The 12450-nt window shown below is 43.5% G+C and overlaps 1 protein-coding gene across 1 annotated transcript; it reads right to left on the bottom strand.

Annotated features, from left to right (window-relative positions):
• Positions 1-2585: 2585 nt before the first annotated feature.
• Positions 2586-9278, bottom strand: PGRMC1 (progesterone receptor membrane component 1). The gene is made up of 3 exons (XM_082323449.1): positions 8926-9278; positions 6751-6906; positions 2586-4574 (listed from the first exon to the last, which is right to left on the bottom strand). The coding sequence occupies exons 1-3, from the start codon at positions 9248-9250 to the stop codon at positions 4474-4476; spliced, it is 582 nt and encodes a 193-aa protein (XP_082179575.1). The 5' UTR covers positions 9251-9278; the 3' UTR covers positions 2586-4473.
• Positions 9279-12450: the final 3172 nt, after the last annotated feature.

Genomic DNA, 12450 nt, shown 5'->3' with positions numbered 1-12450 from the left:
AGGTTTTATCAGTCTTCTCTGTTCAGATGTTGAGTGCCTTTTCAGGGTCATAAATGACAAATGGTTGCTACTCAAAGTACTGTTCATCTATTACTTTTATCTAAAAACTTATTTTCTTGACGTAAATATTTTCTGACTATTTTGGAGAACATTTATGCCCCTCTTAAGTCTCCTTTTTAGTATTTTATACAGTTATAATGAGGATCAACTGTTGTATTTGTTGACTGTGTAAAATGTTTCAGTTGCACTGATAGGACCTACCAAGGCTGGTTTTTCTCTATGCAATATTTGCAGATTAAAGATGACAAAGCTTCCCCCTCGGTCAATCTATAGACAGTTCTGTGTGCGTAAGTCCCCGTTTCCCATGAGACAGGCCTTTCAGCGACAGGTGAGGAAGTATTTCTTTTTGTTAGTCTGGGGGAGCAGGAGCTAAAGATTTCCTTCGGTGTAAATTTCCAGTGTCTTATCAACATATTGTCACAATATTCAGTAACAAATAAATTCACTGGTTCTGTAATCGCTTCTTGCGTTCCCTGATACTGATTGAAATTGATAAAGCAAATCCTCTATCTCCAAGTCCTCGTTCGGTGTAAAATATTGTTAGGAAATAAAATACGCGTGCGCTTCAAAATGTGAGACACCATTGTAATCTTCATACTGAAACAGAACCTTGGGGTTTCCTGTTTGTTTACAGGTGGCGTTATTTAGAACCTGTTTTCAGGTGTTTTAATTCTTTACTTTTCCTATCGACACACTTAATGTGAGCCCCGTCCTTTCATATGCTGGACTGTTCAGTATAATTTTGTTTATTATCGGCTAATTTAAAGATACATATAACAGCTTGCTTTAAAACTTTTTAAATACACAGCTTTGTAGATTAAATTTCAATAGTTATAGGAATAGATGTCCATCTCAAGTATGAAAGTTACAGAATGTTTAGACAATTAGAACATTTAATAGGTGAAAAGATGCATTAAAAGCAGCATTTATATAGTTCAGCAATGGAAATGTATAATATTGCGGGCATAATTTCACACCTTTCTGTTTGAGCCTGGCGTGTGCTGTTGTACGCTGCTGGTGTTTCAAGGGCTTGTTTTTTTTTATGGAAACACTGTTTACTCTGACACGCATGAAGTAGGGCCCTGAGACTGCAGCTCTTGCGATAAAGTCTGACTTGCCGTACGGAACTAATGAAAATGCCTCCTAATAGAGCTGGTGAGACCAGGAGTCTTCTCAGGGGAGCGCTCTGAACTGAGCTTGTTATCAGACACACATGGCCAGTTGGTTGCGCCTCGTGCTGAATGCTGAAGTTAAAAGTCCTACAGGCGGTTCTTAAAGCAGAAATACACGATGCCTGCTATTACATCAGTCCATCTGCTTGAAATAGAATACAGCAATTAGGATATAAAGCCCTTTCTTCTTAATCCGGAGATTCCGGACAGCGCGCAGAAATGCCTCACCTTCTGTAAAACCCTTTACATAACTCACGACACAGGCATTCATTACTGAACTTTTTTTGTTTAACTGAAACAGCACAAGTAAGAGCCAATAAAGATGATTAAGGGCAGGTAGAGTCCAGATAAAAGAATATCGGGATTTTACAAAGCAGCTGACAGCATGCCAGAACTAGTTGGAAATGAGATGCTACTCGACTGTTTGGATTTGTCCCAGAGCTCCTCGCGTACGCCTTCGTGGCACGCACCGGTCACGGGTGTTTGGACGCTTCCGATGAGGGAGACGGCTGTCCCTCTCTGCTCTTAGTTGGTCACCGTGTCCTACTCGGTCGATGTACAGTCTGTTAAGCTACGTGGCATGGTTCTTTTTGCTTGGTCATTGCAGCCAGTTGCTGTTGAAGGAAGGGATCAGGTTGCAATGAACAGAGTAAAAAAAGAAGCTAAAACCAGTCCATTTTCCCCAGCACTTTAGAATAAAATAAAATCGGTGCCTGCTGCTTCATGAAACCACTGCTTTTGTGATTCACTTCTTCCCCTTTCACAAAAAAATCCCTTTATTTTCTCTGAAAAAGTAGTGGCCTTACCAAAGTGTAATACTTCCTTCCCAAGAGGCGTGGATGCTTAACATGCAGCTTTGCCTTGTGTTACTGCCAGTTTTATGAGTAGTTTTTATTTATTATCATTATTCTTTGTGATGCATCATTTTTTAACATACAGATTAATACTTAAAACCGTGCTCAGTTCCTCAGGATACGTTGTGGACTAATCAAGAGTCAGAGGTCGGGTCCACTGAAGGGCAGGTTACAGCCTCGCCTCGTTCCGCTACATGACCGGCTTCCAAAGCTCCAGCTTTTGCTCCGTGTTAACAATTACCTGGGCCTTTTTATGCCTAACTCTGTTTTTGCAACAGCAAAGAGTATTATACAACATGAACGTGTTCTCTATTTAATATTCTGTTGAAGTTATAATACAGAACCGCATTTACAGGCATTCAGCGAGAACATATACTCAATCTATGCGTTGGATAATGCAAGATATTGGAGAAAGGCAATATAAGACTTGAAACATTGGGGGAGGATTAAGTGTCACATTTAGCTGCAGTAAATAAAAACAAACACCACCGTTATGCAAGAGTATTTTATTTTCTGCCTTAAACAAATAAAAGCGCATTTCCGATTTGAGGTAAACCATTAGTAGTAGTTTGCAAAGAGTATAAATGTCTCTAAAAATAAAATAGCAACACAAAGGTCATGACAAGATGTACATTTGTCTCTAGACCTTCATTAGGTAGTTCACACGGTACCACTTCACGCAAGCTGTCTGGCTGAAACAACCGCACTCTTCATTTGAGGGCCCAGTGCCACCAAAAGAAAATGCCATGAAGGTGTTCGGACTGAGGGAAAGCCATTTGCTCTCGCCACAGATGGGCTCAGGCACTTTAACGTGTCATGTCACTTTGTTTATGAAAGCTGCTGTTGTGCAATGCACTCTACTTCCAAACAATTTCGCCTTGTTTACGCCTGCCCACTCGGGACTCTGGTTCATCATTTTGGTCCTGTTGCCAAATTGAAACAAGCCGGCTGAACAGCCAAACCAGAGAAATTAAATACAGGGAACTGTACCAGGGAGGCACCCAAGCAGAATCACCTGGACAAGAAACACGTTTACGAGTGATCAGCAAATCATTCGTTCTCTCCTTGGAATTTCTGAGAAAGTTTTGCAGAAGTATTTTGGATGATGAAGGAGCACGTTTGCATTTTTCCTTGGTCAAATCCGTTTACCCAGCCCCCTCTGGCAGGAGACTAGGTTACACCGTCGGAACAAAACTAGTAATTAAGCATAGATGGGAGCTAAGAGAGCACACAAGTAAAAAGCAATTCAAAGCTCAGGTCCCCCAGGTATAGCATTGCTGGTTACGCATGAGATGATTGATTGTGCCGTTTCTTTTAATGGCAACGTTCCAAAGCAACAAAGGCCTCAGCACAGAAACGGCTTACGCCGTGTTATTTTCTTTTGTATAGGAAACTTGGGTAAGTTACATCATTGACCACTAACACTTTTCTGCTAGTTAAAGCTGCGTGTACCAAGAGCATTTGTTAATCGTGCCATACGGGCAAGTCTGTTTTAGGCCTAGGAATCAAGAGCAGCTGATCTTCCCCGTTTAATATCATTTCATTAAAATTCACAGAAGCGTTTTACTAAGAGGAAAAGTGAATGAATAGTAGTCCAGTCGAGTCACACTTCATGGTGCACTTGGTTTTTAGGGATACCTAGTTACACTCAATATCTAAACCTTTGTAATGCTTCAGATGTGCTTTAGAAGTAAACAAAGAATATTAATCCATGCATAATTATGCATGACCGAATACATCAAGTATTCATCAGTCCTTATTAATTTTGTAAGTATCTAAAAGTGATTTAACCTCCCCAAAATTCTTATCTTTTTTTAAAGCAGTTAGTGTTTCATCTGTAAGCCACTATGTAACTCCTTAAAAGCCAAATTACCTTACATACTACTGAATTACATTGCACCACAAATGAGTATGATGCTTCATGGACAAATAAAATATAGTCCCTTCTCTAAAGGAATTACAACCCAAGGTCCAGATCCTGCAGAAGCTAACACAAAACAAGATTTAATGGAATTTGTGTTGCATATGCGAAGTTACTCTTGTGCTTGTGTCCACAGTGCTAGGCTGTTAATGAAAAACTGGATTTCAACCTACTCTGCACTAAATGGTGATAGAAGAAAAACAGTAGTAGTCCTTTATTGCCAAAATTTACTTTAGCACAGACATTTTTCGTGCACAGTTCAGATTACGCAGGTTTAAAGGAAGACCGGTCTTAAACCTTTAGTAGTTTACCACTGAATTTGAAAAGGAAACCTTTGAAAAGAGACAGTTCACTGTAACTTTGGACCTTTTGCAAGCATTGCTGCTGTTGCAACTTGTAAAACAGAAGCGGAATGTTACAAATGATCCTTGATGATTCAAAAATAGATGGTTCCTCACTGCACCCTCTAGTCTTTCTTTGCATCGTGGGCACCTTTTTCTTCTTCATCAGAGTATACAGTGGGTTCCTCCCCTTCCTTCAGCAGCTTACCAACATAGTGATACTTAACTGGGGAAAAAAAAAAAAGAATCCAAGTCATTATTCTGCCCTGAAGATGTACCTTTTTTAACTCCTATGTCTGTTTCCTGAATTAACAAAATGCCTATATTATAACAAAGCAGCTTTCAGCAACTTATTCCAAATACTGGGGGGAAGGAGAAAAGCTGAAATCAACTACCTGAACTACTATTAATGTTATAGTAAGTGTAAGAAACATGCAAATTGAATGTAACTATAACTCTTCTATTGCCTAAGCCAAAAGATGAGTCAATGTAAAGACACATGTAAACTGAGGGACTCATCCCGCTAAAGAAACAGAATCCTGGATTATTTTTCTTGCCAATGTCAAAGCTAGTTTTTCAACCAATGGCATTGTTAGAACATTTACGTTATGTATTATACACGCATGCACATACATATGTGCACACATGTACACAGCGTTCAAGGGTTTTTATTTTTTTAATATATGTTGAAAATATCCAATAGGACAGAAGAGAGATCCTTTCTCCCAAAGATAAAGACGAATCTGTTGTCTGATTATGCAGCTAAGCCTCTGCCTTATTTTATATCTCTTTTTGAACATGTAAAAACGCCACGATCGTACACATGTAAGAACTGAAAGCTATGCTATGTTGCCCATCTGTCAAGTTCAACAAAGCAAAAGATGCCTCTGACTACAGGTATTTTGGATTAGCATTGTTGTTATAATTAGTAAGAATTTAAAGCAACTAATTGCCAAATTCACTAGAAACACAGTAATAAAAAGAGTGCAGTTCACCGTCAGTCCTGATGCCCAACTCTTGAAAAGGTAGATTTAAACACTAGTTTAGGTCAGATATTTGTTAGCATAGTTCTGGTTTCTGCGACATACTTGTTAGCACAATAAAACAGCCATTCAGCGTGGCATGATTAAGAGCCTTGATTAAGACAGGAAGAGCGCCAAAATAGTAGGGGCAGATCAGGTCAGGACTGAGACGTTCTAATGACATTATGTGGAGGAAAGCTCCATTCTAGCTAGCGATAGTAAATCTTTAATATCGAACAGTAGATTTAAAAACAGAACCCATCTGATTTCCACTATGCTACTTCTTTGTATATGCAATTTCCATTATATATTTATATATATTTTTATATATATATATATAAACATCAAGACAAACAACTGATACATTTATTTTTTGTCTTATCATCTGAGTAGAAATACTCCCTTTGGTGTTCACTTGCCTAAAAGGCATCATGGGATATGGAGGAATTATTTTTCATCAACAAGATACACAGTAGGAGGAAAAAAAATCATACCAGTGGGCATGCCCTGGTACAAGGTCAAGACAGCAATTTCCATAAAACTGTGGTTTGACATTCTCCTTTTTGAGCAGCAAGTTGAGGCACATGACACAAAACAGTTGGAATTGCCTTTTTTAAACTTTTAATACTAAGCACAGAAAAACAAGGCAACTATGAAAGTGACTTCCTCCTGTTAATTTTAGAACAAACATCTCAAGCGTGCAAGTTGCCTTTTTTCTTCTGCCACTCTGGCCATCACTGGCACAGTAATGACCAGGCTGCTTTGCAAGCACAGAGGTGGCAATTTGCCCATTCCTGATCACCTTCTGGGGGAGAAAGTCAGCTGGATACACTTGTTCATGAATCTGATAAAGCCACGCAGAATAACTTATTTAGAGTAAAAAAAGTTATATCAGGAGCTCCAAGGGGAAAAGGCCTAGTTTAAACAGTCTTCAAAGCTAAAAAAACCCAAGAAGTAATAATTCAAGCTACTCTTATTTCTAAGAAGCTGAATGGGACATAAGCGTCATTTTTCAGAACATTAAAATCTAATTGTCTCTATAGATGGTGTCTTAACTGTATCGAAAACATGCTCTTAATTTCCAATTTCTGTCAACTTTTTGGGTGGTCTTATAGATCTTATCCTATGACAGAGTGCTTCCATCTCTCCTACTGTTCTGTAAGGATCAGAGGGAGGGAGAACACAGAAAGAAAACCTGACATTTCTCTTAATTCTTTTGAGTAACAGTAATTCTAGTAATACTTCGTAAACTCAGGTATTAACTCAAAGTAAGTTTCCAGACTGATGCTTCCAGCTGGTAACAGCCTTTTAACCATTGCTTCCCTTATTACACACTAGTTAGTTAGCCACTTCTTTGTAAATAGGTTTAAAATTGCTTACAAGTGAATTGTGATTCCCAGTCCCTCAAGGTCTCTTGCTGCGTAGCGTTGAGATCAGAGAGGTCATCATAGTCATCCTTCAGAGCCTCCTTATCCAGGCATAAAGTGGCAAGTCCTCGGGATGCATCTCTTCCAGCAAAAATCCCATACGGGCCGTCTTTAAAATAAAAACATAAGCAGCATTATCACAGAGGTAATGGATGCTGTATGATCTTCATGGATCAGAGTCCCCAGACTGAAACAGATGATGAGTTTCTACCCTGACCTGTGGGTCAGAGGTGCCTCAAACTTCTGAAATGTTTTTAAGTTTTATTCTACTTGGTAATAAGGGAAAACAGAGGAAGAGGACAAGAAACAAAACCATGGGAAGAGATACTGAATTTGCTCAAACAGCAGGACAATGTGGAGAGAACATACAAACAGGGTAAGAATAAGCATACAAACTAGGAAGCACATCCTCAGAAAGAGGAACAGAGCAAGGATTTGTAAGTCTGAGGTGAAATGGAAGTTTTCTAAGAGATGCTCCTGACGTAAAGAGCTGAAAGGATGACTTGATGGAATATGTGGTGGAGATACTAGAAATTACCAGCTTGGAAGAAACATCTATTCAAACTTTCAAAATGCAAGATGAACCCAAATGATCAAAACATGCAACTCACAGTAGATCAGAGAGATCTTATCAAGACAGACTCTTGCTAAACTTCTAACTTAATGATTAACTTGCTTACATGACAAGCCGAAAATGGAGATATCACATGTTGCAACTAGACATTGAAAGTTCTTCTTAAGGGAGCTTAAAGTTAGATGTGAACTCTGGTTACCTAGAAAGTATGCCATCTTCCACACCTCCCAGAGTGAGCTTTTTCCTAAATTCATCAAAAGAATCTTACTTTTCCATTAAAATGAAAACCAAACTAGCTAGACACTGTGATGAACCATTCAGCAATTACCAAATTAGATACAACGGGCAGCTTTTACTGTTGTCAAGGAAGGTAGCATCCAAAGCACGGTCTTTAAGTCAAATGGGTTTTTGTTTCTATAAATACAAAACTGCACATCAAACTCAGCTGTACGTATCACCTTGACTGCTGCAGAATGCACAGTTACAGTCCAGCATCATTCAGCAACAGTCTACATTTGGACCAAAAGTAATAATCTCATCATGCTTCCAAAGATGTGGTGTCTCCTGCACCATTCTCCTTGTCTCTGAGGAGCACTGGCAGCTCCCTACTGCAGCTACCAGCTCTCTAGACAGCTCAAGAGTGGTTATGCCAGATGGACCCTGGTACAAATTAGCAAGCCTCAGTGAGCCGGAGGCCTCAGTTAAAAATAAAAATGGCCTAGTGGAGGTGATTAAACTCTTATACCGGGGTGCACGTACTCTCACCCACCTCATCACTAGCTGCTCTACAAGCCTCTGCATAGCTTATTCAGTCTTTGGATGTCTGAACCGCCTACGCTCTTGATAGTAGCTGGTTTAATCTAAATTTCTAAGTATTTAGTGTAAATATTATGCAATAGAGTGATGCCCACTAAAAGTTGGCAATGGAATGTAAACACTGAGAGAACACTTCGCTTCTGCTGCCCGGCATCAGGCAAAGGCACCCGCGGCCAATGAAGCCGCCCAACCCAGCAGCGGCACAACCCCTTACGGGCCTTGGGGTATGTGTAACCTGCCGTGGGAAAATAAAGAGAACAGTGAACCAAAGCCGGAGTTTTTACAACACCAAGGCCCACTCTGGAGCCCAGGCAACAGCGGGGAGGCCGGTGTCCCAGCGCGGCTGGTTGTGCCATCTTCTCCCAGGCCGAGCTGCGCGCACCCTGCCCGGCTCTAAGCCGAATCCTTTCCAAATCTCCGGACCGTGAGCAGGGGCGAGAGGGCACGGGCAGCTCAGCCGGGCGTTCGTCCCGCAGGCCGGGAGGCGGGTTGGGCACTAACGCCCAGCAGGCCGACCCCCGCGCCGCAGGGAACCAACTCCCCCGCCAGCACCGGGCCCGCCCCGCCCGGCGCCCGAGCGGGGGCCGCGGAGGGCGGTGCGGGCCGCCCTGCCCGAGCGGCGGCCGAGCCACCGAGGCCCCCGTGATCCCCGCGGCCAGCGGCCCCGGCCGGATCGCGGGCACAAAGAGCCGCGGGTTCCCGGTCTGGGCCCGCCCCGCCGCCCGCCCCGGCCCTCACCGGGCCCGTAGAACTTCCTGCCGCGGGTCACGTCGAAGACTTTGCCGTTGATGGCCATGAGGATGCGGGGGTCGCGCACCCCGTCGTAGGGCCGCAGCTCCGCCAGCGTGAAATCGCGGCGCTTCATCTTGGGCAGCGGCGGCGGGTCCGCCTCGCCCGCCGGCGCCGCGGGCCGCTCGCCCCGCAGGATCTGGTAGAGCAGGAAGAGGCAGAGGCCCAGCAGGCTCAGGTTGAGCGGGGAGCTCACGATCTCCAGCAGCAGGCCGCCCTCCTCGGCCGCCGCCGCCGCCTCGTCGCCGGCCACCGCCGCTTCCCCGCGGGCCATCGGGCCAGGCTGCGCTCCAGCACGGCGGGCTCTGAGGCGCGGCGGCGGCGGGGAGCAGGAGGAGGAGGAGCAGGAGGAGGAGCCGGCCCGCCTCGGCGCGCGGAGGGGGCGGGACGCGGCCGGCGGGCGGGAGGAAGGGAGGGGCGCGCGGGGCTGAGGGCGGGAAGCTGAGGCGCGGCTGCCGCCCTCACTGAGGGAGCTCGGCGGCGGCCGGCTCCTCACCCGCCTGCGACGGTAGGTGGTGGTGTGAGCCCGGCGATGGCGAGCGCCGCCGCGCAGCTGAGGCGAGGACGGCTCCGCCGGCCGCCATTCCCCGCCGAGGCGGCAGCAGGTCAGGTCAGGCCGCTGCAGCGGCGGCTCCGTTGGCACACGGTTTCACAGAAATTTTGGAAAAAAATAGCCTCGCCGTTGCCTTAGACCCGGTCCAGAGGTGCCGCGCTGGCCTGCTGGGATCCAGCCGGCCCTTCCCTGCCCTCGCTCCTCCTGTCCGAGGCCGCATCTTCGCTACCCTGACGGGCCGGTATCTTTTTGGAGTCCTTACTCCGATCGTGCCAAACTCAAAGGAGGAGAAAAGGGAAGAAATTACCAGAATTATGGGCTTTTCCCATTCAGGTAATAACCCCTGGCCCCCAAAAAACACAGAAACAGCAACCGCAAGATACTGTTATAACACAAAAAAGAAAAGTGTCCAGGCGTGGACTTATTTATTCAGGCTTCTTTTCAATGGAAATTTTGGTGAAGTAAAACTTAAGATGAAGGAAGCACTAGCTTGATGTATCTGCTCGATAGGGTGTTCACATGGAGCAACTGGAGTCCGGAACACAGCTAAGTACCACTGGTGTCGCCTGCTCCTCGGTATCAGGTGTGAGAAAGCAGAAGTGATGTTTTGGGTCTGAGTAGTTGTCTCTGCAAATTGTGTCCTCACCATCCTTCAAAACGAACACAAACCAATGCCCAGTCAGAATATCATCGTTCCCTTGACACAAGCGAGTAATTGTGCAACCTTGATCCTGCATTGTAGCTTGGCAGGTGATTCATATCACTGCTTCAGTGGATGAAGGCTGCTTTTACTGAACATTTAGTTAAATAAAATCGAAAGCAGTGCATTTAATTTACTTTCTGAATCTCCGTGTTAGGAAAATTTTAATTCTGTGGGCCACCGGGGGATGAAAGTATTTAAACATGTTGCCCCTTGGAAGGTAGGGTGTTTGGTTCCATCTGCTGTCTGATTTGGGAAGCTCCTTGTTTTGTTGATCAGCACTTGGACCTGTATCTGTCCTTTCATGGTATACGCTGACTTTTGCTTCTGCCTGCTGTGCAAGTTGAAAAACTCATTGTTTCATTGACCTGATGACTGCGATTTGTATTTGGTAAGGAAGTAGGTCTGGGCTTTGACCCTACTTAGGATACTAGATAAATCTCCGAAACTTTAGAATTATTCAAACTAGGAGCTGTATTACCTAGATGGCAGTTAATTCTGCTCAGTGTGGACATGACAGTATTACGCTTCATCGTGTTGATATTGCATGTTAGAGGAATAGATGTAGAAAAAACAGAAATTTGGAGGGAGATTTTTTCTTTTGTTTTTTACAATACATTTTGTTCAAGAGAGAGGAAAAAACCCAGACTCCAAAACAGCCCCAACCCTGAATTTGACCATGAACCAGACACTGAAGGGAGGGAAAAAGAAGCTCTGTTTATGCCTGGCATCCTAGAGAAACCATCCAAGAACAGTTCATTCTTAGATAAAGAAGGGCCAGGAAACATTGCCAAGATTGATGGAATCTCAAGTTATCTGCCACACGAGCACTGGTACTGCAAGTTACAGTTGCCCAACTTCAAGATCTTTTTTTTACCTTGCAGCATATAAAAAAACTATTCGTATGCCTCAGAATGCATCTTACCTAAGAAAAAAATAAGAACAGATATTTAGAAATAAATGGGCATAAATAAAATTATGATACATCAGTCAGAATTATGTAAAGTCATTAACCCTTTGTTATACATTTCTGACTAGCAAGCTTACTTGGCAATTCCTTTAAATGGAACTGAGGTTCTAGTCAGAATGGAGTTGGCCCCAACTCCAGTTAAATACCGCAGGCATTAGCTCTGCTCCCACACAGGTTTTCCTCTCCGTTCTGTAGACAACAATAGCTTCCTCCTTGAAACCATTCTGTTAACAGCATCTATGAGATGGGTTGATAAAGCAATTCTAATACAATGCTCTCTTCTTATTAATTGAAGAAAACAATTGGAACTCAGCTAACTTTCATATCCTTGCAAATCACAGTAGTTCAAACAGTTTTAAAATATTCCTACTTGTTTTTTTGATAACCAGCATAACTCTGTAAGAGAGGAAGCAGAATTAGCTGTACTACACCTCAGCATTTTTCTTACTGCTCTATTTCCACTTTGGAATTGTCTGGTAGATCTATTGAATCTTTTAGAGCATATTTAATGCTTCTAAACAAAGTGTGTTTTGCCTAGGTTCCCCGTAATATGCTTTACCTTGGCCGAGTACACGGGGACCGTTGTTGCCAAGCTGGTTTTTGTCCTCGCATTCTCTCATTGTTCCTTTGGAAGCCCTCCACAGGAATTATTTTCTCTAACTTACCTAACGGACAATGTTAATTCAAACTATGACTGTAAGAAAGTTTTCAGGAGTTTGCAAAGATACTGCTGCCTAATTTGCGTTACTTGTGAGCAGATTCCCAGAGCTGCTGGTCACCTGGAACTACTGCTGGGTTTCATTTGACCTGCAAGGACCCAGGGTATCTGACGTAGAGATGAGGTATCTTAGTCTCTGAGCTTTCTGAGAACTGGTGATGAATAAAACCACTGGCAAGTTAGATCTTTACTGTCCAGCCTAAAGTCTGATGTAAGTCCCACCTGAGAATCTGAGAGACTTTGGTGAAGTGCCATAGGATCGCATTGCAAACAGCTTGTAACATCAAGTAGCAGCCATAGAGAGTTGTTTTTGCCTTGTGGTCCAATGGGCTCTTGGAATCTGTAGACTTCTCAGGAAACTAAGTAAAGAAATTAAAAAGCAAGATTAAATGTGCCTTACAGGGACACAAGGAATTCAAGCCCTCTAGAGAGAGACAACATATTATGTGAGACCTTCCAATAAATTTACATAGGCAAGCTCCATCATACCTGCCTGTTTCTCACAGCTGGTGTAATACGGGTATTACTTCTCC

This window comes from Platalea leucorodia (genome assembly GCF_965183815.1).
Source record: "Platalea leucorodia genome assembly, chromosome: 10".
NCBI lineage: Eukaryota > Metazoa > Chordata > Aves > Pelecaniformes > Threskiornithidae > Platalea > Platalea leucorodia.
The sequence above is the reverse complement of the archived record's forward strand: the minus strand, read 5'-3'. Positions and strand labels throughout refer to the sequence as shown.

What these genes read in the sequence shown, in the direction of transcription:
- PGRMC1 (XM_082323449.1), bottom strand. Translation starts at nt 9,250, where the DNA reads ATGGCCCGCGGGGAAGCGGCGGTGGCCGGCGACGAGGCGGCGGCGGCG. An exon ending in CAGGAAGTTCTACGGGCCCG is followed by an intron (nt 6,907 to 8,925) that starts GTGAGGGCCGGG and finishes TTTATTTTAAAG; the next exon opens with ACGGCCCGTATGGGATTTTT. An exon ending in CTGGGAATCACAATTCACTT is followed by an intron (nt 4,575 to 6,750) that starts GTAAGCAATTTT and finishes TTTTTTCCCCAG; the next exon opens with TTAAGTATCACTATGTTGGT.